The 27,112-nt window shown below is 39.7% G+C and overlaps 1 protein-coding gene across 1 annotated transcript in view; it reads right to left on the bottom strand.

Moving 5' to 3' along the window:
• The window catches only part of ARHGAP15 (Rho GTPase activating protein 15), a 707,176-nt gene that overhangs the window by 46,132 nt on the left and 633,932 nt on the right, over positions 1 to 27,112 (bottom strand). Inside the window, exon 13 of the mRNA XM_068968725.1 lies at positions 15,005 to 15,110. Within this exon, the coding sequence (XP_068824826.1) occupies positions 15,005 to 15,110 (106 nt within the window). The remainder of the gene's footprint in view (positions 1 to 15,004; positions 15,111 to 27,112) is intronic.

Genomic DNA, 27,112 nt, shown 5'->3' on the forward strand with positions numbered 1-27,112 from the left:
GTTATTTTAGGAGTAGATTGGAGTCTTTATTATTTTGAACTCTCTATGTTTCTGCTTCCTTTGGTTCCTAGGACCAATGAAAGTGAGCCTGATTACTGTGGGTGTTAAATCTCATTTTAAAGTCCTCAATCTCTTTGTCCAGTCTCTGCCCTCTTTTCTGCAAGAACTGACTTCTAAAAGTTTGGTTCCCACACAGCAGCACCCGGAAGCTTGTCCTCAGTGCAAAATCTCAGGCTCTGTTCCAGATCTCTTTAATCAGAATCTACATTTTTGACAAGATCTCTACATGATTTGATCAATAAGCACCTTCAGGTTTGAGAAATTCTGAACTAGAACTTTCTGAGATGGTAGGCAGCCTTTTAGTTGGCTGCGAGATGAGCAGGTGGTGGATCCCTCACAGTTCCCGTTGTCTACCACTTGACACTCGGGATGTCCTCCATTATTTAAATCTCCCTCTATTCCACCTCTTCAAAGCTTGCTTCCTAAGAAGGCTGAAGTAGTCACACAGCACAGGGCCCAGTCCATGGATTGTGAAGAATCAGAAATGACTGAGCACGTGCGTGTGCATGCACGCGCACTGAAACACACACACACACACACACACACACACACACACACCCCGAGCCCAGGCACACCGATAGAGGACACTCTTTCTTCCAGTCAGGTAGTTGACACCATTACGCCCTTGTGATGGAGCCTAGGTTGTGAGAGATGAGGCCTTTTGGATGGGCCGCAGGATGCCGGCCTTTACCACTTGTGGTCATTGATGTTCCCGCGGCGCTTTTTGTGAGAAGGGGTTGTTAACCTCAGTGTCCTGGCTGACTTCCAATCTCTGTAATTGCATGCAGCCTACCTAAGTCTGCTCTGTAGTTTCAATTAGGTAAAGTATTGTTCACTTCTTGCACTAAACTGCTGTGTTTTGTGGCTACAGACAGCTAATTAGCTGGTATTTTTCAGGTGGCTGCGTTCCTGATGAACAAAACGTCTCTCTCTGGCTATCTCTCTCCCTGCCCCCACTATACCCGCGGCCACAGTCCATTTTCTTTTAGACCACAACCTCATGTCTGTTTTCTTCTATATCAACATTTCTTGGATAAATGTGCTTTGGGATCAGAAATGACTAGAATGTGGCAGTGAATCTTTACTTTCTTTATGTAGTCACCTGCTTCTTAACGTACCTAGCCTACTATAGAGTGTTGGAGGGGAAACTCAAGCACAGAATAGCAAGAATGTGATGAGGGGTGAATAAAACAGGCCTGCCTCTGTGGAGAAGAAGGGTAAATGCCTGTGACTGCCAGGGAAGTATGAATTACTTTAAGAGCTTGGTTCCCTAGGAATTGGTTATTTTCAATGTAATATGAAAATATTTTATATTTCAGTGTGATATGAAAATATTTTTAGTGGTTATTTTCAGAGTGAGGGCAAAGAGAATGTAGCATGCATTTTATTTTTCCTTTCCCATTAAAAAAAATATAGCTGGATGTGTAAACCACCCATAAAATACCTCACTATCTCTGTGGGGGATGTCTGACCCTAAACAGGAAATGTGGCATTGGGAGAGTGAATGGAATCCCTTTCTGATGACTCAAAGGTCAGTACCAAAGGAGCACTTGCAGCTCTGGAATGGCAGCTGGAAATGAAAGAGAAGTGGGAAAAGGTGGGTGAACCTGGAAACAAGAGGACAGAGTTGTGCTCTCATCAGAGAAGAGATGCTTTTGAGGGTGGGATTTTTCTGGAATGTAAAATGATTGTTCAAAAAGTGTTCAAAAGGAAAATAATAAGATTTAAGTGAAGTATCACACTTTGCATGTCTTTTCCCTGTTTGAGAACACTCATTCAGTTTTGATGTCTAAGAGACACAAATTGATTAGATAAAAATTCCTTTAGAGCAGGGGTAATTTCTTTTATCTTTCCTATCCCAAACACTATGGGGCTAAATGAATTCATGAATGAATGAATGAGCAAGTGAACTCACTGATAAAGGGAAAAGATTTATTAAGAGGTGCATCTTGACTGACAGTTAATGGAGGGTAGGAAAAAAGTGTTTTTATTGCCCGACCACCAGCAACTGTGTCTTGCCTATTCCTTGCTGTGGCCCTGCCCCTAAATGTTCTACTTCTCTCTTTTTTTTTAAAGATATTTTTGACTTGGACCATTTTTAAAGTCTTCATTGAATTTGTTATAATATTGCTTCATTTTTATGTTTTGGTTTTTTGGCCACGAGGCATTTTAATTCCCTTACCAGGGATGGAACCCTCTGCCCCTGCACTGGAAGGTAAAGTCTAAACCACTGGACCACCAGGGAAGTGTCTGTGTTTCTCTCTTTGAAAGTGGGAAAGCAAAGAAGAGCAGGGACTTCCTAATGACATGGATGGATTGACTAAATGCCTACAACAGATAGGCTGGTTTGCATATCTCTGTGAGGAGAGGAGGGGCAGGGTGAGAGGCAGAAAGTTGGGAGTTAAAGTCAAGACTGAGGGACATGAACATAAGGGCAGAGAGACGGATAACATAACTGAATCAAGTTCCCAGATCCCAGGAACTGATTGTTTTCCTGGTAAAATTATCCTTATTTCCAGCTCAGCATCTATCACACGATAGGCACTTGATCTGTATTTGTATCAAGAATAAATGGGGAGATGGACGATGTATCTGTAAAGCTTTGAAAGTGAAGACAGTTCTCAGAGAGAAGTGTAGGAAGAAGAATTTGAGGAGGAGGAGGATATTGGGAGAAAAGGCAGAACAAAAGAAAGCGGAAAATGTCAGTGTAAAGAGCCTGGTTTAAAAGAATATATGCTAGAGGAGAAGAAATTACTAGAAGTGAGAAAAAGTTTAGAAGGCAGTATTTCATATAAAGCTTCTAAGTTCTGAAGGTATGTCCAACTTCCTTTGTACACATGAAAACAAATTAACCTGAGGAAAAATTAAAGACCACAAAATATTATTGAGACAGATTAAAAAAGCCTTAAAAATCCTAATATTAAATTTGAGCTCTACTGTTTTATAGATGATTTCAAAGATCTTCCCAATGTCCCAATCTGAACAGCTCTTAAATTCATTTCTTTGTCCTCCAGAGGCTGTCATTTCAGGTGAGCCTGGGTTTTAGCTGCATACCCCTTCAAAGTCAAGTATGGGTTTAATCTGCCACTGGCCACAGACTAATTATTACTTATGTCTGTGATTTCCTTCTGTCCGTTATTAAAGCCCAGTCTTTTCTCAACCCAGACAACACAGTCTTGAAATCTGAAATCTCGTATACAAGCTGCACTTTTTCCTGCATGAGGCAAAACCCCCAGCAACATGGAAATGTGCAGCTACCCCGTGCTAACTATTCCTGGATGTCACCCTGCAGCTCTAATTTCTGCCTTCTCCTCTGCATTCTGGGTGCCGCTGCCGGACTTGTCAGCACCTTGTCACAGCTTCCTGGTGCGTGGGCTACCATTGGACTCTGTGTTCTTAACAATTATCCATAAAAAAAGCCCACAGAATCCTTCACCAGTGAAAAAATGTATTTACATTAACAGGTAAAAGAGAGAGAGAAAAAAAGAAAATTGTAGTGTCCTGAAGCGGCAGCTATTTGTAAAATGCTGCTGCGCTGTCTTCTCTTCTGCAGTCCTGAGATGCTCTTTTGTTCGTGGTGTGACAAGGATGTGGGGGAGCCGATATGATTTAACTAAATAATACACAAATGCCAGGAATACTTTCATATCTTGCGTACAGACCAGAATAAATTACTCCGATGGAATGTTTTGTTTTTCTTTTCAGGGAACAACCTCTCCCCACCCCCCCACCCCCAGTTTACAAGGAACTACGCTGACAAGAAGTGGCTAAGAAATATTATTTAAAGTAACCTATTTTAGTGTAGGACTAAATGGCTGAAGATTTCACTCGGGTTCAAACGACAGAAGCCTGGAGAGGAAGTTGACAGGCCGACAGCAGAGAGAAATTAGTCTTGTCCTGGAATTCTTATGGGCAGTGGGGAGAAAAATAAGTCCAGAAAGAAATGAAAATGAAGGAGCTAGTTCTCAGAACTAAAGGTGAACCAAAAGAAATTGGCAGCGGCCTGGACATGCCAGCCAGAGAGGCCATGGTATCTGATACACGTGACAGACCAAAAGACAACTGCAAAGCTCCCCAAACGACTCGCCTGAAGGGCTTGCCAGGAAGCCAGATGCTGCTTCTGGAAGAGTATCTTCCGTGGTTGGGCATCTGGGTTCAGTGCTTTCCATTTAAGGAGGAGAAAGAAGGTGGTAAAAGACAGCTCCATCACCACCTTTAAAAAAAAAATATGTTCTTTCTACTTCTTTCTGCTTGTTTTTAAAAACGACCCCTGGAGATAAAACTTGCCAGTGTTCTTAGGTAGAAAGCAATATGTTAGAGGGAGAGAGAGAGACTGAAGGACAGACACCAAGGAAACCCCTATTTAAATATGTCACTCCACTAAATAATTTGGTAATTTTATTTAAAAGGTTGGGGTTATAGCTGATGTGCAAAAACAGGTTATTTGAGTGATGGGCCTGTGCCTTTATCACAGCTGGCTGGTCTTTCTCCCTCTTTCTTCCCTGGAAACAATCACGTATTGGTGTTGGCAAGGAAGCAGAGTGTGGTCTAGTGGACTGGAAATCAGGTGACTTGAGGTCTGGTGGATGTTTTTCCCCCTTCTACTTTGAAGTTATGTGTCTCCGCTCCATAAAACAGGGGAACTGAATTTCTTTATACACTTATAAGCAGAGGTCAAGCCTTGGTAATCATATTTTTTTCTCCTCACCTGATGCTAAATAATTCAAGGTAATAGGAAGTCAATATTGGATCTGGAACAAAAGATGGACAGGAAGGTTGGTGATATGATGAGACAAGAGAGATAGAGATTCTTTAATTGAGTAGTGAGAGTACTGACAGGAGAAAAAAAAATCTAGGTTTTGAAATTCCAAGATCTGTTACAAATCTGAGATAATCAAGCAATTAGAAGAACTGGCAATCCCACTCTGGGCTGTAGTGATTGATTTAAAAGGATCCAACACTGGTGGGTGGTCACAGAGTCCCTAATCAAGACTTATTCAGCAAAGTCAGCTTTGTTGAGCACCCATTGATCATTACACTCTGGACCTCCTAACCTGATGCATGTTAATATTGCCTCTTTTCTAATTAGAGCTGTTCTTCTCTTCATCATGATGAAAAGATAAACATAAGGTGAGGAGACAGAAACTTGAGAAAAACAATTCACTGAACAATATCCTCGAAATGGAATATTCCCTAGTCCTAGTCTATATCAGGTTTCTAAGATTCCAGGCTTAAGAAGTTGATCTTATTGGAACTATCAATGACTTTTCAATGATCCTATTCTCTTAATCAGGTCATGTGATTGTTCAACAAAAATCACAGTATCCACAATGTGTGGGACACTGTAGTAGGCTCTTGGGATGTGGCAAGAATCAAAATGATAAAAATTCCTGCCCTCCTGAAGCCCAGGTGCTAATGGTAGAAGGAACCAGGTCATAATTTCCATTTTTACCAGTGTTTCCAAGAACTCACTATACTATAGAACAGGGTTTTTTTTCTTCTGGATTATTACATATGCATTCCTGTGATTTTTCAAGAGCCAAGATGAATGTTAGAATAGGAGAGGATCATTACTAGGTGGAGAGGGCAATGGCACCCACTCCAGTCCTCTTGCCTGGAACATCCCATGGATGGAGGAGCCTGGTAGGGTCAGTCCATGGGGTCGGTAAGAGTTGGGCATGACTGAACGACTTCCCTTTCACTTTTCACTTTCATGCATCGGAGAAAGAAATGGCAACCCACTCCAGTGTTCTTGCCTAGAGAATCCCAGGGATGGGGGAGCCTGGTGGGCTGCCATCTATGGGGTTGCACAGAGTCAGACGTGACAGAAGTGACTTAGCAGCAGCAGCAGCATTACTAGAATATCTGCCCAATGTCCCATTACCATGAGAAATTTCTAGGTCCCTTTTCTGGAAGCAATAGTTTTAACCACAAAATAAAATACCTCTGCTCCATCAAGTTTTCTTTCTAGAACCAGGCATACTATTCTCAGATTCCTTTCCCAGTATCTCTTCCTCTGGCCGCTTCTTCAATAGGGACACCCCCAGGAGTCTTTCCTCAACTCTCTTCTGGGTTCACACTTTCCCTTGGGCTTATTCATGACCTCACCCAATGCTGTCTTTAAACCGGACTACCAGATTCATACCTAGATCCCAGTCAGCTTTCCTGCATTCCAACATGGATTTCTTATTCTTTAATAGAATATAAACAATGACCAAATGACATCATGTCCAAAAGACTTCAACTTCTTTCATGTCTCTAATTTTCTCCTTTTGCTCTGTCTGAGTTAAGGGTTTCACCATTTAGCTAGTCCCTGAGTGCCATCCTGGAAGCTTCTTTCCTCTTAACCTCTTGCATGTACTCACTGAGCATGTTCTATCGAATCTACCTCCTCCATGCCTCTGGTAGCCATCCCTGCCCCTCATCTCCCCATCACTCCCTTAGTATGGTATCCCAGGCTTAGACACCGTATCGGCCTCTTAACTAGTCCTACTACATCTAGTGCTGCCCTCCTACTAGTTATTCTTCACATTTAAAAAGACTGTGATCTTTATAAATACAAGCCAAATCACATCTCTGCCTGCTTCAGATCATTCAGTGATTTATCTAATGTCTATGAATGAATTTCAAACTCCTCAGCAAAGCATATGAGGTTCATCACAATTTAGCTCTAATTTACTGCATTCTGGGCTTCTGTCCTATCCCCTCTTTTATGTTTCCTAATTTATCATTCCAGAGGAGTCACCATGTCTTTATCATACTGTAATTCTCCTTCTTCCTGCCGCTTTGTACACAGTCTTCCTTCTGCCTATAGAGGCCTTTGTCTGCCAAAATGACATCCTTAAAAATAGCCCATGTCTTCTCTTCTGGGAGGCAATCTTTGGTTTCTCTTGGCTAAACTTCAGTTCCTGCTTGGTGCTCTTACAGTGTCTTGTGATATCACACTGTATTTATTATAACTGTTTACTCATTTATCAACCCTGGGAAACTATAGGATAAGTGAGGGTAGGAGTCTCCCTTGTGCCCCTGGTATTCAGTTGAAAGGTAGGTAAATATTTTCTGTAAAGGGTTGGATAGTAACTATTTTTGGCCTTGTGCAACTTGTTACAATGATTTAACTTTTGTCTCTGTAGCATGGAAGCAGTCACTGGCGATACACATAAGTATGTTGTGTTTCCCAATAAAACTTTGTGGATAAAAATAGGCAGCAGGCTGGGTATCATCCATGGCCATAGCTTGCCAATCTCTGATCTAGTCCAGCGCCTGGAATACAGTAGGCACTCATTTAAGACTTCCTGAAGAGTGGATAGGACTGCACAGTTAACATTTTCAAAGTGTGAATTTACTTGACCTATTTCACAGATAAGCAAAAGGGAGAGTTAGAGGCATTAAAGGCTTTCCTAATATTGTACTTCCCTTATGGTTCAGGGGTAAAGAATCTGCCTGCAATGCAGAAGACACAAGAGACTTGGGTTCGATCCCTGGATCAAGAGGATCCCCTAGAGTAGGAAACGGCAACCATTCCAGTACTCTTGTCTGAAAAATTCCATGGAAAGAGGGAACAGCAGGCTACAAAGAGTCAGACATGACTGAGTGGCTTATGGTTTCTAAGGGCTGAGGTTGGGATTTGAGCCTATGTCTTTTGATTCTAAATCCCTGGTTCTTTCCTCTAGGTAAAAGGCCACGATTCGTAGTGGAGAAAGCTGGGACAGCTTAAAAAAACTTACCTTTTCAGAGGGGAATACCCCATGAGATGGGCCATCACTAACAGTCGAGAAGACAGTGATAAATGGGCAGTAGCCATGTTAGGTTTTGCTTTGTTTTCTATTATTCAGTGGTTAATGTTAACATTCAAATGTTAAATCAAAAGATCTAAAGTCATTTTACTCCCGTCTTAAAAACCTTATCTCTCAAAGCCTTCCTCCAGAACAAGGATCCACCAGTGGAAGGATCATTGAACCTTAGTCCCATGCTCACAAACCTTATAAATCCCGTGCCAAGATGTCTCCTAAGTAGATGACATTTTAATGATTACTACAGGGAGCTGGGAACTATTGCTTCATCCTCAGGATCAGAGTAATTAATTTTCTTAACTACCAGGCCAAATTCTGCCATGGGAGTCCAGTTGAGAAATTTCAGACCCATAGGAAGTACATTAGCTCTTCAAAGTGATTAGGGTGCCATTTCAAACACACAAGCAAAGGAGTTATTAGGCTTCTGGCTTATTTCAAACAACTTGCAGCCCTTGCTTCTCAGGGGGGAAAAAAAAAGAAAGAGAAAAAAGGAAAATAACAATTTGCTCAGGTTCTTTATTTTCCAGTAAAAATACCCACGGCCTGCAAGTCTTTGGATATCAGGTATTGTGGTTGGGTGAGAGACCAAAGTGTACAGAAAAAGGGTGGAGTGCCAGAAGGCAGCACAGGAAAACACAGCTTGCTCCAAGGCACACCAGAGCAGAGCTTTCAGAGGCCTTGATGGGAGGCAGAGCTTCACCAGCCATCACTCTAAACCAGGGAGAAGGGCGAGGACTCACAGGCTTTCCAGTCCATCTCAGGCTATGCCTCATCCCCTCACCCTCCCAAAATCTCAGAAACACCCACAGGACCATTTTACAGGCTGGGTAGATGAATTACTTCCTCAGCATCATTTCCTCATACAGTCCCTACACTTCTAGGTCATCGTCATTGCAGTTCTTCTGACATGCCTTTGTAGAATATTTTATTTAACATCCATGAAGATCACAGAGAAGCTTCAAATATCGGTTTACTCTCACAAAATAGCCACAGCTCAACAGTTTCACCTTTCAATGAAGCATTCAACTGGCATGCTTCCATGAGATCTGTGTATTCAGCCATATCATTTTTTCACCTTGGAATTCAAAGAACAGCTGGACGCTTTTCTTAGCCTACTTTACAAAGTGCAAGTCTCCTACAACAATGTTTATTTGCACCTAAAATCTGCAGCAAATATATTCTTCCAAAGCTGTTTTTGAAAATCAGTGAATGACATTATTTTAAGCACTTCTAAATGCTACACATTTCTGAGATATTTTAACTTTCTCTGGACGATGTATACCTCGTTGGGGATTGCATGTTCTTTTATATCTTTCCCCCACCCATCCTCAAACATTTGAGATTGTTTTGGCCTCCAAAATGCATGCCACAAAGTAAATCTGGCTAACGAGTTTGATTTAACAGTGAAAAATACTGTTGTATTTATCTTCTAAGTTTTCTGTAATTCTCATGTATTATTTTTATCCTGGAAATAAAAATGTGAAAAAAGACTTCAGCAATAGCTAGGACAGTTTATTTATAGTAACAGCAGCAGGAATTCTAGAACTTGAAAAGGTCAGCATCAATGGCAGGTGGATATATAGCTGGTAAAATTCTAGGAGTGTTTACACTGGGGATTTGAGGCCAAGGGTAAGGCCCTACTGGCTTCAGATTATCTCACTTACCAGGCTTCCACATGGCTAGTGTGCTGTCCTGCCTGGTAGGAAACCCTCACTGTGAGAACCATTCTGATAAGTTAGACAGCAAGGCAAGAGGACTGTCTGTCCCTAGGAAACTGCTATAATGGAAGGCTCTGAACGGGAAGTGAAGGAGGACCTGTGTCTGTCCCCAGTGTCCCAATGCCTGCCTAGAAGTCAAGTGGACCGGGCTTTCTTATCAGCAAGATACCACTTTGAAGGTGAAAACAGCTGGGTTTGAGAACATGGGATAAGATTCAGATCGGGTGGACGGAGAGTTGGTGATAGCACAGAGTTGTGCAGGGGAATTCACACAAGGGCTGGCCACCCCACGGAGGTGTCAGGTGGTTTAACAGCCCTCCAAAAAAGGCAGCTCACTGCGACCAGGGGAGCCTGGCTGAGTCAGGCCAGTGTCAGAACTCAGGTTCTGGCAAAAGATTTTGTGGTGAGCTAAAGAATCTTTCTGGAAGTCAGGAAATTTGGCAACCCAGCCTCAGCAGTTCTTCCTGTATTTATTTCATCAGGAATTATTTCATGTTTCTCACATAATAAAAATAATAAATGTTGATGTATAATGCTTATCCAGAGCCTACTATGTGCTAGGTACTATGCAAGATTCTTTCAAAGGATTCTTCTTTTACTCCTCACCACAGAAATAGGTGTTATTATGAATCCTGAATTGCAGATGAGAAAAAGGAAGCTTAGAGTTAAGCCAGTTCACAGTTACACATCCAGTAAGTGGCAGCGCCAAGGCTCACATTCACTCTGCCTAACTTCAAAGCCTATTCTCTTTACTGGCTCTCTTAAACTCCATGTCTCTTTCTATCCCACTGCTAGGAGAGAAGAAGAAACACACAAAGAAGAAATTATTTCATGATTCAACAACTCTAAGAAAGAAATATTAACATCTCAGCAAGCAGCTTTACAGTCTTTTCTAAATGCACAACTTTCCCGCCTATTTACACTTATACTCTCTTTGAGTATATAAAATATTGTATCCCTGACTTTAACTTAATGCAAGGATTTCCCTAATTAAAAAGACAACTAGCTATGAACTACATTTTATTAAGCTGATATGACATGCCATGTTCTGTATAACTATGCCCTGTCCTTGAATGCTTAGGTTGTTTTCAAGTTTCTACTCGTGTAAATAGTAAAATTTCATTTGCATAAACTACCTGCCTCCCCCAGCATTTCTTAGGATAGGTAATGACATTAAAAAGGCAAGAAGATCTGAAAGGCTTTCATTCTTGAGCTGTATTCTCTTTATGGCTTCCCACTGCGCTGGTTAGAACATCCCCACCAGCAGATCTAGAGGGCTTGTTTCAACTCACACCAACAAAACAGAGTTCACTCTATCTCCTTATTCTTCTCTAACCTCATCTTGCCTTTTCCCTGTCTTATTTCAAAACAGAGAAAAAAAGACACCCTTCTAAACAGTGTCTTCTTTTAAAGGAACTATTTTTACAATTACTCAGCATTGAAACCCCAGACTTATCCCTATGGCTGACTAAATAAGGGGGTTGAAGACGCGAGAGAAACAAAAACTGGGTGGAATTTTCCTTTGAGAAGTCGCAGGGCTTGGACCATTGCTTTCCATCTAAGATCCATCACTCCAATCTAACTGCCTCTCCAAGTGGCTTCTTGGGTTCTTTTCTTCTTCTGTCTCATTCACCCTACACTCTATTGTTAGAGGACTCTTCCATAAAAACAGAGCACATCATGCAAACAGAGAAAGTCTCAGTGGTTCTCTGTTTCTTATACAACCTCTCTGCCTAGCTCTCAACCTCAAGCTACTACCCATCAACAAACAACGCTTATCTTTCTAGGTCTGCCTTCCCATTAACTTCGTCTCCACTTTGCCTGCCTGCCTTTTCAAATAAGCAGGCTGAAGGAACATGCATTGGCCACGTATTTTTCAGAGATAGAACATGCCATTTATATGATTCAGAGGGTATCACAGGACCTTCTAGTGCTTATCACTGTAATGTCAATTGGTGAAAGTGCCTATTAATAAAGATTTCTGGCTGATGACATTTTGAGACGATAGTGTATTCTGAATTCCTGGTCTCAGTCTATCACAGCAGAAGCACATACTTCACCATGAGTGTGATCGAGAATGAAGACTCTGGACTATGAGACTATTCAGCCTGTGAGGTCATTATGTAATCTTACGCTTACCATGGGCTTCCCAGGTGAGGCAGTGGTAAAGAATCCACTTGCCAAGGCAGGGGATGCAGGAGATGCAAGAGATGCAGGTTTCATCCCTGGGTCAGGGAGATCCCCTGGAGAAGGAAATGGCAACCCACTCCAGGATTCTTGCCTGGAAAGTTCCATGGACAAGGAGCCTGGTGGGCTACAATTCATGGGGTCACAAAGAGTGGGACACGACTGAGCAACTGAGCATGCACGCACATGCTTAATATAATCACAACCCTTTAAAAATTCTGGCTTTTGTGAATAGCACCTGCATCCAGCTTCTACTTCAACTGTGGTGCATTAAACTTTCTCAGTTGGGAGTTGCTCTGCTTTCAAGGGAATGTTTAACTCAGAGCTTTGCAAAAATGGACTTCTATTTTGTTGGCTATAGAGTACGACGTAGGTCAAGTGGAATTTTTGGCACTTCATCGCATTCTCTGACCTTTGCTAAACAAACTTCAAAATATATATATATTTGCAACAATTTGGAATAAACACTACATACAAGTGTTGATGGTAGATTTTCTGAAGAACTACCAAATACATCAAGACTAAGGAAAACATTCTAATGATTCTTTCAAACATGAATACATTTAAATTCTCGTTAAACAATCTTCTTATTTAGTCTTCTCAAGCTTTGATGACATGCCACGATTGGCTGTTTATCAAAAACTTAGCAAGAAATGCTTAACAAGATATAATCATGTGCACACACTTGTGCATAATTAAACCCTGTTTATAAATCATTGCAGGGTGGAATATGGTCACACAACTCAAGAAAGGTGGGTGGCAAGCAAACAACACTTTCTCTCCATCTAAAATGGAAAACTATATCACGTGGATGCTGTGAAGGTGATATAATAACCCGATCTTAAATCTCTATTTAAAACGTCTATTTTCCATCTCTACTGAACAAAAGTTCTAACAAAATTAGGGAATTAATTTAGATATGAGACACGATCAGGCACTAATTGCTAATACTGCGATTGTGTGGCATGACTCTCATCCTTTCAAAGTTTTTAATTGGATAGACTCTCTTCAGTGCGTGTATGTGTGTGTGTGTTTTCAAAGTAGGATTTAGCTGATTCTCAGTTTCTTCATTTTATAGTTGCTCTTTCAGTTGGAAAAACAAAGGCATACTTGAGACTGAGTAATGGATATTTCTCAAGATCTCTGAGACTAGGTATTACATAGCATTAAAGAGTATACTTTTCCATTTGCTTTATGAGTTTGTCCAGTTAGAATTACTGAGATAAGCACTCCAGTATTTACATGCAACTTGAAACTCCTTTTATGGTGTGCCTGGAACCTAAGGGAAAAGAATTAGCATTTGAGGAATGCTTACCTTGTGCCAGACTTTTAATATGCATTATCTCATTTAATTCTCATAACCACAAGATATGGTTGATATTATTTAATATGATTTTACGTGTTTGAGATCATAAAGGGAGTATAAAGTATAGAACAAGAATTTGACTGTAGATCTCTATTTCTTCAAAGCCCATCTTTTCACCAAGAAACCACACTGGGTTTCCCACCAAAGCCAGTATATGGACGTGACAAGCAGGGGCATTCTAACAATAAGGGATCTTCTGAACTTTGATACAGCTTCCACTGGTGGGAGTGAAATAAGTAAGAAGGAAATATGATGAATTAGATTGAAATATGTTCCCTAATGTAGTGAACAGTGAAGCAAGTTATAGATTATCCATCCCATGGAATACTATGCCATTGTTAGAAAGAATCAGATACCTGCTTAATGAAATGGGAAGCTGTCCTTGAGTTGCAAAATAGTTGCAGAACAATACGTGCAGAATGTATACTCTAATGCAATAAACAAGCACACACAGGTGTATTTGCGTGTCCTTAGGATTAGGAACAGGCCTGGAAGGGTAGATACAAAAAGTGTAGTTTTTTTCTGCTCAGCAGGCTAAGAGTGACTGGAAGGCAAATTTGATTTATAAGCACAACAGTTGCCTAAATTTTTCATGTATGCAATTCCATGCATTATATTTACAATTAAAAATTATGTAGTGGGTTAACTGAATAATCCATAGAAATGACTCAACCCAAGGAATGGGTGATTAAAGAGATTTAATCTCACAAAAGCAAAACTGCCCAATCTATCAGGCTTCAACATTACTATATGTATGTGATGAAAGCTAAACCTCATCACTTATGTAGCACTCTGCATTATCTGAAGAAGGTGTTAACACAAGACAAATGAGGAACGGTCATTTCAAACTTAAAGTGTCCAAAACACAGCTCTCCAGTCAGTTCTTCCTATTCAACCTTTTCCTTCTCCCAGTTTTACTCATCTAGGTAACACCACCATTTCTCCATTTTCTCCAAACCAAACCCTAAGAGGAACATTTAATTTCTTCTTTCCTTTCTCCACTGCGTCCTAACTATCAGCAAATCTGACTTGACCCATTATCAAAATACTCCTTTAAGGCTTACAGTGAAACTACCATTACTTTTTGCCTGAACTACCATGGTCTTCTCCGTATAGGTCTCCCTGCTTTCACTTTTGGAAATCATTCTCCATCTGTCAGCCAGGGTGATCTTGTATAGAATCCCTCAATTTAACACACTTAATGGTTCATCACTGTATTTATAATGGAATTCCACTTTCTCATTGTGGCCAACAAGAACCTATGTGGTTTTACACTGGTCTAACATCTATGACCTCAGCTCCACCCTCATGCCCCTCATCCATGAGGCTTTAGCCAGTCAGGTCTGCTTTATGCTTGTCAAACACACTGAGCTCTGTGTGGCTTCTAGGTCTTTTCACTGTCTTTTTTCTCTTAGCAGTTTACATAGATGTCACATTGTCTATTGGCATCAATGTCTTATAGATGAAGGAATTGGATATCAGAGAGTTTAAGACATTTATATGTGGTCATCACTCTTGGTACACGATGGCTCTAGGTTTTGAACTCATGTCTAAATCATTTCAGGCTTCTGCCATCATACTAAAATAACAAAGTAAACCCAGCCCATTCCAGGGCTCTGGCTACAGTTGTGGCAATCAGTCAGCAAACATGTACTGGTTGAAAAGTCAGGAAAAAGAGATTATTTTGAAAGTTTCTTTTGTAGGTCTCCCTTCCTCCCTCAAGTACATTTCCCAGCTTCTGAAGGAGTTCTTAGATCAGCTAGAGGGGGAAATCTGAGATCGATGCATTCAGAAACTCCTGTACTAGAGACTTGAAACTAAATATTGGTCATTTAGGAAATGAGAATATGACAACACAACCAGAAACTTTTACAACTTACTTAGTTAGGTGTCCAAAGAGGACCTTCATGGTGTCACGATTTGGTGGAGGGAGTTTTTGTACAAGAGACTTTATAGCTTCGATTCTTGTGTTGTCGTCTTGCTTTTCTGAAAAAGAAAAAAAAAAAAAAAACCAGTTAGAAAAGAATACGATCCCTCAGGTGCAAGAGGGAATTTTCTAAGAAGAGTTTTGGACTAAGTCTTAGCAAATGTAAAACGTAAAGCTCTGATTAGCAGCAAAAGGGAATAAATATACTGAAAATCAGCACCATGAAGTTTCTTTATTTTGACAGTGAATAAGATCAAGGGAAAATGAAAGCAGCAACAGTGTGGCTCTCACACAATCTTCTTATTAAGATCAAGTATTGAATCAGTTTTCATAAGTGATTTACTATTTTGTCAGTTGTGGCAGAGTAAATAATGGCCTCCCAAAGATGTCCATGGCTTAATCTCTGGAACTTGTGAATACATTACCTTCCACATATTAGGGATTTAATCCCAATTAAATTAGGGATTCTGAGATGGAGGGATTATTCTGGATTATCTGGATGGCCCAATGTTATCACAGTGGTGGCCAGGAGGGAAGCAGGAGGATCAGGGTCAGAGAGAGAAGGGGATATGTCAATGAAAGCAAAAGGAGCTATGGCTATGTGATACTCCATGGGGTCCAGGAGTAAAGATAGCCTCTAAACCCCAGAAAAGGTGAGGAAAGAGCCTCCAGAAGGAACACAGGCCTGCCAGCACCTTGCTATTTGCCCTACAAAATAGACTTCAGACTTCTTGTCTTAAGGAACATAAGATAATAAATTCTTATGGTTTGGAGCCAGAGTTTGTGATAATCTGTCATAGTAGCATTAGAAAACAAACACACAAGGACATATATTCTGATTCAATTACCAATATTCTATTTTTTTGCTTAATTTTGTGGAGGACTAAAGATTTTTTTAATTAGTTCTACGCTATCTTTTCTCCCTAATACATTTCATTTTTGCAGTAAAACAAACAAACAAAAAAAGCAAATAAATTTGAAAGCATAATGTTTAGTCACATGCATTTAAAAAAATGGGAAGTTGTTCCAAACGACATGCACATAGGTTGTTTTCTTTCATTTTGTTTCTTTTTGCCTTTCTGGGCATGGATGGCACAGTAAGAACTGAGTTACTTAGTACACTAGAGAATTTATCTTACCATAGTTTTAATAAGGGCTCAGAATTATAATAACTTCTTGAATTTAAGCTCTTTATATAAATGACTCAGATAACTTTCTTTTCTGTACTTTACTTCTAACTTCTAGCACAGAGCTCCTGATGATTCTAAAGAGGCCACTGCTAGAAAAGATAAGAGATAAGAGAATAATATGTGAGGCACACACCACCCAGTTTCCATTCTCTTCCTCCTTAGCTGGACCATCCCATCGTTGAGAAGATGGCCACATGCAGCTAAAAGAGATCATTTCCTCACTTCCTTGGCAGCTGGAGTGACCAGCTGACACTGTCTGGCCAATGAGACTGTAGTCAGAGTGTTATGTGGGACTTCTGGGGAGGCTGTGTACAGGGGGATAACTTATCTTCATAGCCTTTTGGCCTTTCTGTTTAGAAAGTAGATGGCTTATAGTTGTACTATGAGATGATCATGAGAACTGAGGCCATGGAGAGTGGAACACACAGTATAAGGAGCTTCCTTCAATCTGTGGAGCTATCAGGACAGTCCTGAAGAAAGAGTGTAGAAACTGACAGTTTTTTTTTTTTTCTTAGTACACTATTGCAAAGGAAACTTTTTTCTAAGGAATGACAGGAAAATATCCTGCAGAAGAGGGCATTTGGCTAAAATAGAGCTATTTCAACTCCTGAAAGATGATGCTGTGAAAGTGCCGCACTCAATATGCCAGCAAATTTGGAAAACTCAGCAGTGGCCACAGGACTGGAAAAGGTCAGTTTTCATTCCAATTCCAAAGAGAGGCAATGTGAAAGAATGCTCAGACTACCGCACAATTGCACTCATCTCACATGCTAGTAAAGTAATGCTCAAAATTCTCCAAGCCAGGCTTCAGTAATACATGAAGCATGAACTTCCAGATGTTCAAGCTGGTTTTAGAAAAGGCAGAGGAACCAGAGATCAAATTGCCAACATCTGCTGGATCATGGAAAAAGCAAGAGAGTTCCAGAAAAACATCTATTTCTGCTTTATTGACTATGCCAAAGCCTTTGACTGTCTGGATCACAATAAACTGTGGAAAATTCTGAAAGAGATGGGAATACCAGACCACCTGACCTGCCTCTTGAGAAACCTACATGCAGGTCAAAGCAACAGTTAGCACTGGACATGGAACAACAGACTGGTTCCAAGTAGGAAAAGGAGTACGTCAAGGCTGTATATTGTCACCCTGCTTATTTAACTTACATGCAGAGTACATCATGAGAAACACTGGGCTGGAGGAAGCACAAGCTGGAATCAAGATTGCTGGGAGAAATATCAATAACCTCAGATATGCAGATGATACCACCCTTATAGCAGAAAGTGAAGAACTAAAGAGCCTCTTGATGAAAGTGAAAGTGGAGAATGAAAAAGTTGGCCTAAAGCTCAACATTCGGAAAACGAAGATCATGGCATCCGGTCTCATCACTTTATGGGAAATAGATGGGGAAACAGTGGAAACTGTCAGACTTTATTTTTCTGGGCTCCAAAATCACTGCAGATGGTGATTGCAGCCATGAAATTAAAAGACGCTTACTCCTTGGAAGGAAAGTTATGACCAACCTGGACAGCATATTAAAAAGCAGAGACATTACTTTGTCAACAAAGGTCTGTCTAGTCAAGGTTATGGTTTTTCCTGTGGTCATGTATGGATGTGAGAGTTGGACTTGGAGAAAGCTGAGCACCGAAGAATTGATGCTTTTGAACTGTGGTTTTGGAGAAGACTCTTGAGAGTCTCTTGGACTGCAAGGAGATCCAACCAGTCCATCCTAAAGGAGATCAGTCCTGGTTGTTCATTGGAAGGAGTGATGTGGAAGCTGAAAATCCCAATACTTTGGCCACCTCATGGGAAGAGCTGACTCATTTGAAAAGACCCAGATGCTGGGAAAGATTGAGGGCAGGAAGAGAAGGGGACAACAGAGGATGAGATGGTTGGATGGCATCACTGATTCAATGGACATGGGTTTGGGTGGACTCCAGGTGTTGGTGATGGACAGAGAGGCCTGGCGTGCTGTGGTTCATGGGGTCACAAAGAGTCGGACACGACTGAGCGACTGGACTGAACTGAGCTGAACTGAACTGAACGTGGAAATATGGTGGGGGTAGTCTTAGTAGAACTCTGCTTAGAAGTGGTTCTTCTTCCTCTAAAAACCACAAAGGCCTATAAATAATGCCTCCCACACTCAGAGCTTTCAAAATTGCAGTTATTCTTAGAAGAGTTCCAACATACTATGGATTGGACAACTGCAAATGAAAGAGACAAAGGGGAGAGCAAAAGAGAAAAGGTAGTTGCAACATCATAGCAACAGCAGATCTAATCTTTCTGCCAAAAGGCTAGAAAGCCCCCTTGTAGCTTAATGATGGCAGGACAATGTGATGCTTCAGAGGACCAGTTGGAGCCTATGGGATATGAGAAACTCAGAAGTAAAACAAGTCAATAAAGATGAGAGCAAATTGGTACAGTATATTCAGGACAGAGCACTTAGGGACACTTGGAGACTTTGTATCTAGCCATCTGAAGCTAATTCCATACACACCAATGATCCTATACATAAACATACATCACTTACCTGGTGGCTCAGTGATAAAGAACCCCTCTGCCAATGCAAGAGATATGGGTTCAATCCCTGGGTAGGAAAATCCCCCGGAGAAAGAAATGGCAACCCACTCCAGTATTCTTGTCTGGGAAATCCCATGGACAGAGGAGCCTGTCAGGCTACAGTCCATGGGATTGCAAAAGAATCAGACATGACTTAGTGATTAAACAACACAACATACATACATTTACATATTTATGAGATGAGTACATTCTGCATAAAATGGCATGATGCTAGTAGTTTAATTTACCCAAGGATCTTCTGATTCAAGTAATAAAGATGAAATTGGGAAAGGTGAGGGAAGGAGAGGAGGGGAAAGGAAGAGAGGTGACCTTTCTAATTTTACTGAAGACTCTGGCCATGGCAATGATTACTTTAATGTCAGAGTCTCAGAAAAAAAGGATCCGTTAACATTGAGGTCTATAGAAGCAGCAGCCATGATCTAAGCTTGACAGACAGTTAAGCAGAGAGTGGTCTAAATGGCCATATCCAGCAAACCTGTTTTATGGAATATATGACCCAGGCAGAGTCGGTTTAAGAAAGGCTGGGGTTGCTTAACTGGAAATAATTGCAAGGTCACTGTCATGGTATCTAGGCAGGAATTAAAGCTTTACTTTGTCTTTTTAACTACCAGATAAAAGAATTATGAATCTCCCTAGGCAGAGTACCTCTTCTGTGTTCCACTGTGCTTAGGACATTCTATTTACTGATACTTCTTACGGTATGTTCATGGCATGAATACCTGTAGATTTGCCCCATTAAACTGAGAATTTTCCCACAAACTGAGGCAACTCTTATACTGGCATATAGTGGGTTAAATGGAGTTTCTAGATGGCACTAGAAAAATGAGCTTTCTGGGTGGTAAAGAACCCGCCTGCGAATGCAGGAGACATAATAGACGTGGATTTGACCCCTGGGTGGGGAAGATCCTCTAGAGGAGGGCAGTATTCTCGCCTGAAGGTCCCATGGACAGAGGACCCTGGTGGGCTACAGTCCATGGGGTAGCAGAGTCGGACACGACTGAAACAACTTAGCAGCAGAAACAGTGGGGTAATTGAATTAAAAAAAAAAAAATTAGTAAACAAAGGAAAGACCTGAACACAGATTGGGACAGACAGACCTTGGTTTGAATTCCACAACAGTGTTTTAGCAGTCTTGGACAAGTGGTATGTGTGGTTTGTGTGGTCTTGGATAAGTTTTTTATTTTCTTTGAAAAATGTCAGAGAGGCCAGATTTATGGATTAAACAAGACCGTATGTAATGTACCTAACAGTGACCAGCAAAATGTAGGTACTGTATAAATATTCATCACTCCCCTCCCCTCTTTTTTTTTTTTTTGAGGTCTATGCTAGATATGGCTCACGGGCATACTACCTGGTTATAGCGAGCATTTGAAATGCAGTTCCTAATACTTGAACTGAGTTGGTGCCAACTGGTGACAAGACACTTGCTATGGTTGCCTGACATTTCACAGCACACTAAATAATTTGAGAGGCTGGTGATCTGCTTGATGAGCAGCTTAGTTCCATGTAAGAATTTTTATAAAAGTATATGATTGTTCCATATATGCTGGTAAGAAACATCCTACATGAAGACTACTTAATAGAAATATTTTTCTCTTTCTCTGCTTTCACTTGTAATTGAGGAACTGAAATGAATGGTGGTACATACGTATCTGTGGTTAAGTTACACTTAAGTCATGGAGAGGGTACTGGACAATAGATTAGAGAGGGCTGAAATATTATCAAGGAGGAGCCATTTATTGTTCTTACAACATAATCAGAAAGAAGGTTTGAAAAGGTTATAGGAAAGCAGTAGCTTCCCCTTCAAATCAATACTGTACCCACTCTTCCACAGCTTGTAAAATCAGGAAATAACACAAACACTTCTAAGTGGAGGAACTTCTAAAAATACAATTGGATACATTAAAATCGAAATGACACCTTTTCAGATCTGGTTTATTGATGTGTCATATTAGGAGCTGGAATCAGCATACATAATACAGGAGTGGTTAATGAGCTAAGATTCAGACACAGCTTACTAAAGATGCGTCAACTGTCTTCAATTGATTCAGTGAGCATCTGAAAGACAGCATTTTCTATTAATATTTCTCCTTCAGCATATGGTTTCTCATTATTGTGAAGTATTGAGAGTTTTGAGAAGACTTTCAGATATCTCTGACTCTTTTACATTATGACTAAAAGGGAGGAAATGAACCTTTTCTACACAGAGAATTAGAGAACCTCTTAGGTAAATGGTATACTAAGCGACTTCTACAAACTCTTGCTGGTAAGAAAACACTCCATGATTTGGGCCTTTTCCACTCACATTTGCTCTTACCTTCATACCCTTCTGATTTACTTTTGTATCTACTTTGAGTGAAACTTGCTCAGTCGTTTTCGACTCTTTGTGATCCCATGGACTATACAGTTCATGGATTCTCCAGGCCACAATACTGCAGTGGGTAGCTATACCCTTCTCCAGGGGAACGTTTCAATCCAGGGATCAAACCCAGGTCTCCCACATTGCAGGCAGATTCTTTATCGGCTGAGCCACCAGGGAAGCCTATCTGCTTTAATATCTACATTTTAGTTCCCACTCAGATTCCAATAGCCTCTCCAGTCTGAGCTGTGAACCCATTCTGCATACAAAACTTTTCTGGAGGACTTCATTTTTGTCACCCAATTGCAAAAAATGCCTATGGAAAATATACATGGGATACACATATATACTAAAATAGTAAACCGTTTTTTTCACTAAGGCCTATTCCTCACCCACCTGGCCCCATATTCTCAAATTATACCAAACTCCGTTGTAAATGAGCTTCTTCAGAAACAACTCCAGGCTACTTAAAGAAGTAACAGCTCCTACATGATGTGATAGCCTTTAATGTTATGATAAGGATGTGGCTTTATAGTTTTCCTTTGATTCATGGTTTTGAGGGCACATTTTAAAAAATATGGTTTATGATGGTTACATTTGCATTTATCTGCATGAAATGTTGCTACTAAAACAAGGACATTTACAGCCAAATGCCTTTTTTGCAGAGATAAGATAAAGTTATACAATGATGGAAAGAGTTCTGTGCAGTGCAAAACCCCAGACCCGATGACCCCCAGACACTTTGCCGGCCTTATCATCTATGCATTTATTATTCCTAACTTATTTATAGTCACAAGTTAAATCATATATCAAAATTGACTCTGCTTTGATATGTAGGTTCACCCAGGGGAATAAAAGACCAGATTCTCCCAGTAAACAACATAGTAGTAGTACTATTCATTCTATTTATCTGTAATTCTAAAAGGATAACTGTACCCCTTTGTTTTGAGGAGGTCAATATACGTCACAGCTGTTCTGCTTCTGAAAGTTATGCTGGAGTGTATAGGGCATCCTATATGAAAAAATGGCTGTTGCTTATATGTCAAGGCTATATTTGGAAGAGAGCAGTTAATTTCTATTCACTTTCTATTCTTTGTATCATCACCATTTCAGAATTTAGTTACAGACTGTCCTAACTTGTAGGAGGGATGCTTATCTTCAGAGAACATTTTATTTACTTATTTAGTGTACCCTACAACTGGATGCAAATCTTTGAGGACATGCTTTTTAATTATAAAATTTGAGTTGGGTGTTAAAGGATCATCCATATCATGCAAACAATCACTTGATAAATTTCTTTAAACAACTAACATTTACTTCAGGGAGAAACACTGGGTGGAAAGGGAGAACATTCAAGACTTACAAATGGATAAAAATAGACAGATGCTTTAAACTCCTGCTATAAATTAAGAGAAATGGTATATCATGAAGGAGTCTGAAAAAATTAGGTTAGAAATCATGCTCTATAGTATAGTTGGGGCAAGTTGCTTGAACTCTTAATGCTTCCAGTTCCTACTTAAACACAGACACACACACAAAATCCATATACATATATCATACAATTGTATGTAGAGTTTTGTTTCAATGTACATGAACGCATATATTGTAAGTACTACTGAATGTAAGTACCCTTCCCATTAAAATCTTTCTTTTAAATCATCATCTCTATCTGCCCTGATTGCTCATAGTTCAAGGTTATTTTCCAAATCATATGAAGCCATAAATTTTACTCTTTAGTGCTGTTTCCTAAACAGGAACAGCCCATATTATGTATTGGCTTTGTGAATACTTTGAATGCAGTCCATTATGAAAGAGAGCTTGGTTCTAATTCACAAGTCAATGTGCGTGCATACGTGCTAAGTCACTTCAGTCATGTCTGACTCTTGGTGACCCCGTGGATTGTAACCCACTAGGCTCCTCTGTCCGTGGAATTCTCCAGGCAAGAATATTGGAGTGGGTTGCTTTGGTGCAGTCAATCTTAGGATGATAACATTTTCTAAAATTCACCAAACTGAAACTGTCTCTGAAAACAAATTTCTTCAGTTTTGCAGCAATGCCCTTTTTTGTCTGAATCAAAGAGTAAGGTAATGGCGGCAGTCGTCACAGGAAAAGCATGATCGTATTACCCTCCCTAAAATTTCTTGTTTTCAAAGTAATTTTGGAAGTGTCATGGTGGCCAAGTACATTTCTGTAACTTACAAATGATACTAATTCATCCTCAGGCGATAGTGTGTGCTGAGAAAATAAAGCTCAGTAGTTTATTTAGTTCTCCTGTGAGAATTTTCTGTAAACTATATTTATCCTTACATATCTGGTTTTACAAGCTTTTTTCTTAAAAAAAAAACAAAACAGTCTTATCGTTTTGAGTCATTTGACATCTTTCTAATCATAAACCAGTAATTCTTTTCAAATACTCAAGTTGCTATTTATATTAGCATTATCTTTGTACATTTTCATGAAGGTGGCAATTCTACAAATACTTTTCTAGATTTAAAGTTTTTCATATGTGTCTACCTCCTTTCGTTGGTAGACAAATTAAATTTACTGGGGATTTAAAAAGTCCCACCTGAAAACAACTAGGATCTGTTACACAAGAAAAATGTGAAGGAAGAGATAGTTTCTCTCCACTGTTTTGAAGAAGCATATTCAACTTTATCCATAACTATTCATTTTGAACAAAAGACCTCTCAAGAGAAGATAATGGTTAGTATGGCAAACTGTTTCTCCAGCCAGTTCATTCGTGTTGGCCACACAGTGACATTGAGAACAGAGGAGAGTTCACAAACATTAGAATCCTTTAAGAAATGGGGAATAAAATAATTTTGCGATTCAACTTTCTTTTTGTTAATTGTAAGGCTATTGTAAAAGAAGAAAAACAGGCAACATGTGGTAACTTTAGTCAGCATTTCTGAACTGGGAATGATAAACACCTCTGCCTGGCTCTGGTATTTATCAGGACTGAGATATTATTACCACATAGAGTCACAGCATGGTTACTGTTATCATCGGCAAAAAGAGCCAGCTAATCTTAATGGTTTGTAAAGCCGTTACCTGCACTGGTCTGACATTTATCATGATCATTTTACCACATGGGTCCTACATAGCAAAGGTCTTTTATCTGGAAGGGACATCACTATGAATTATTATTTGCAGCTAGGTAGAAAATTGTATGTTGTAGATACCTTTTCTCATTATAAATCACATAGTCACATTTCACCATTCCCCTCAGAAAGCTGCTGAGCCCAGGTTTTTTTTGCCACAGCTTGCTTTCCTCTCCCTCTCTCTCTTCTTTCTCTTTATAGTTTCCTGAAATTATTAGCCATATTTTTCATTAACATCCTTGATATAATTTTTGAAGAATCACATATGTGGTAGGCAAACATGGACATACTTTCTGAATAGTTAGGGGATTTTCATCCGCATTCTATAAAGGGACTGCAAAGTACTTTAGAAATTGAAGCTGATAAACTGTCCACATTTCTTTTTTTGCTTATTCTCTTTTCTGTCTTGGGGGCCAGAGTTTTCTCTGTTCTTGACTTTATCAATAGAATATTTACCAGTAGATTAGACAAAATTTCCAATGCCTAGTCTGAAATAGTCAAAACATGTACGCCATTTTTTGCCTGAAATACTTTGCTTGGGAATGTGTTCTCATAAGAAGTAAAATATAGTTTACTTTGTTAGACTGTGAGTTTTTTCAAGTTCTGGTCTAGTAAGTTACAATGAAGCAGCAGGTTCCTCCAACAAATTTGTTTAAAAAGGAGCTTAGGTTCTTTCCCTAACTATCTATGTCCTAAATGACATACATCAATATATAAATATAGAAGAAATAAGGATATTAGAAAGGACGATGTTTTGGAACCATGGGACCAAGGCAGTAAAGTGAAATGCATTAATTTGACAATGGAAAATTACAATGAAAAGTCCAATTGTTTACAATGGGGAAGAAATGAACAAATACTCTCTTTTAAAAAGATTGAGACAACTAATCTTCTGAAGGAGATATTTATATATTTCCTTCTTTCTCAAGTGTTCCATTAGGAATAAACAAACCAGAAATTCTGCACTTTTATAATGAAGAGGGAGGAGAATTCTTTGCCATTTTTGCATTTAGGAAGAAATGTGCAAGAAGAATGTGACAATTTAAGCAAATCAAGATTGTTTCAAACGGATCACAAACGGGACTTTGTGGGATATTTTACACTAGCATGCGAAGCAAACAGTAAATTTGAAAGGAGGATTTTCTCAATGGTCTAGTTCTGAAGAGTTTTCCCATCTCTTTGTGTGTTTAAAAGAGGTTTGGATGTGGTGTTTAATATTGCTTCGACTCTTGCAAATGAGTTCTGGAGAAATATCCGTACATGAAGGAAAGCTGATGTGCTGTAATGCTGACAGCAGCTGGGGGGATACAAAAGAAGAAACCAGCCAAGTCTGGATTTAGCAAAAATAAACACCTATCATTCCATTAAAAAAACTGTACCATTTAAAATGTTTATGGGCATCAATAGCAGACCACTCTCCCTTTGAAAAAACTAATATTTTCTTCAAATAACTCCATTCTTTGAGAGGGAGATAACAACTTGAATTTGACATGCAGTATTTTGTAGTAATCTACAGTAGTTTGCCTATCTTGTTACATTTGATTCCACACTAATTTCTGTATTATTACAAATTTCTTCTAAGGGATACAATTTCTATTTCAGAGATTCGTGAGATGAACTTCCATTAATTTGGGAGCAGGGGGTGGAGTGGAGGATATCATTTGTGAAACCAACCTGTGCTTTCACTGCTCAAAAAGATCTGCACACACTTTGGTTAGGTCATCTAAAATTTCATAGTAAAGAGGTGGTCTAATATTCTAAAACACTGTCTTACCCGTTGAAAGACTGCACTGATTTAAAGCAAACAATCCCTTTTATTTTTTTTTTTTAATTTCAGAATGACTCTTTTGTTCTAGCTTAACATCATTCTGCCATCCTTGTCCCCCCAAAACTGTAACCTGGGAGCATTTACCATAATTAGTGAGGGGCTTTGCTGCCTGGGTTTTCTCCTTTTCTGGGGAACTGGGTGAATTGTTGAGTGCTAATGAAATTCGGAGACTCCTAGCAGTGGTTGAGCCAGGCAGAGTGCAGGCAGACGTGCTAAGCTTCCCACTGTGCTGCAGTACAAGCCTCCCTGCTGTTATGTTTACCATAGTTTTTAATGTCTGTGAAAAAAGTCCTGATGCAACCGAATTATGTTATGCCCTCTTGTTTATCTAACCCCAACCCACCACCCCACCTCCAATTTAGCATATTCTTGTTGCCCCTCTTGCAGAAAGCACCTTCTCAACTTTGCAGCCATCTTACCACATGAGTCCTTGCCACACACCCCAGCTGCTTTGCAACCATGTCCAGAGGATCACACATGATCCATCGAGAAGTTTTGGGAGGACAACACACATGCCTTACTCTACTCATCCACCTAATAACAGATATCCTTTTCTCCACCGCATGCCAGTTTTGTCAGAGGTGATGTTAAAGCACCAAATTTAATCATCTGGCATTGACAATACTAGCTTAAACTGCAAATGTATTTGGTAAAATGCACTGTGTCTTTAAAGAAATTTATCCAAAGACCTCAAACTACCACAGCAAACTAAATGATGTGCTCAGAAACGAAACCAACCAATTTGTGATTAGAGTTGATCTTATTTTTTGTCCTTTTCTTAAAAATGGTTATCTAAAAGAAAATGACCATTCCATTCTATGGTAAATTGATGGATTCACCAAGTGTGATGTACAGTGAAGTTTTTAATGAATATTCATACAACTCTTTCAGTCCATTAACAGGACTTAAGACAATGAAGATGCAACTCATTCCCATTTAGATAGTGGGGGGAATGTAGAATTAATATCATAAACAGCACTTGGAAAAGTTTAACCTTAATGTATCAAA

The sequence above is a fragment of the Capricornis sumatraensis genome, chromosome 3 (genome assembly GCF_032405125.1).
Source record: "Capricornis sumatraensis isolate serow.1 chromosome 3, serow.2, whole genome shotgun sequence".
NCBI classification, from domain to species: domain Eukaryota; kingdom Metazoa; phylum Chordata; class Mammalia; order Artiodactyla; family Bovidae; genus Capricornis; species Capricornis sumatraensis.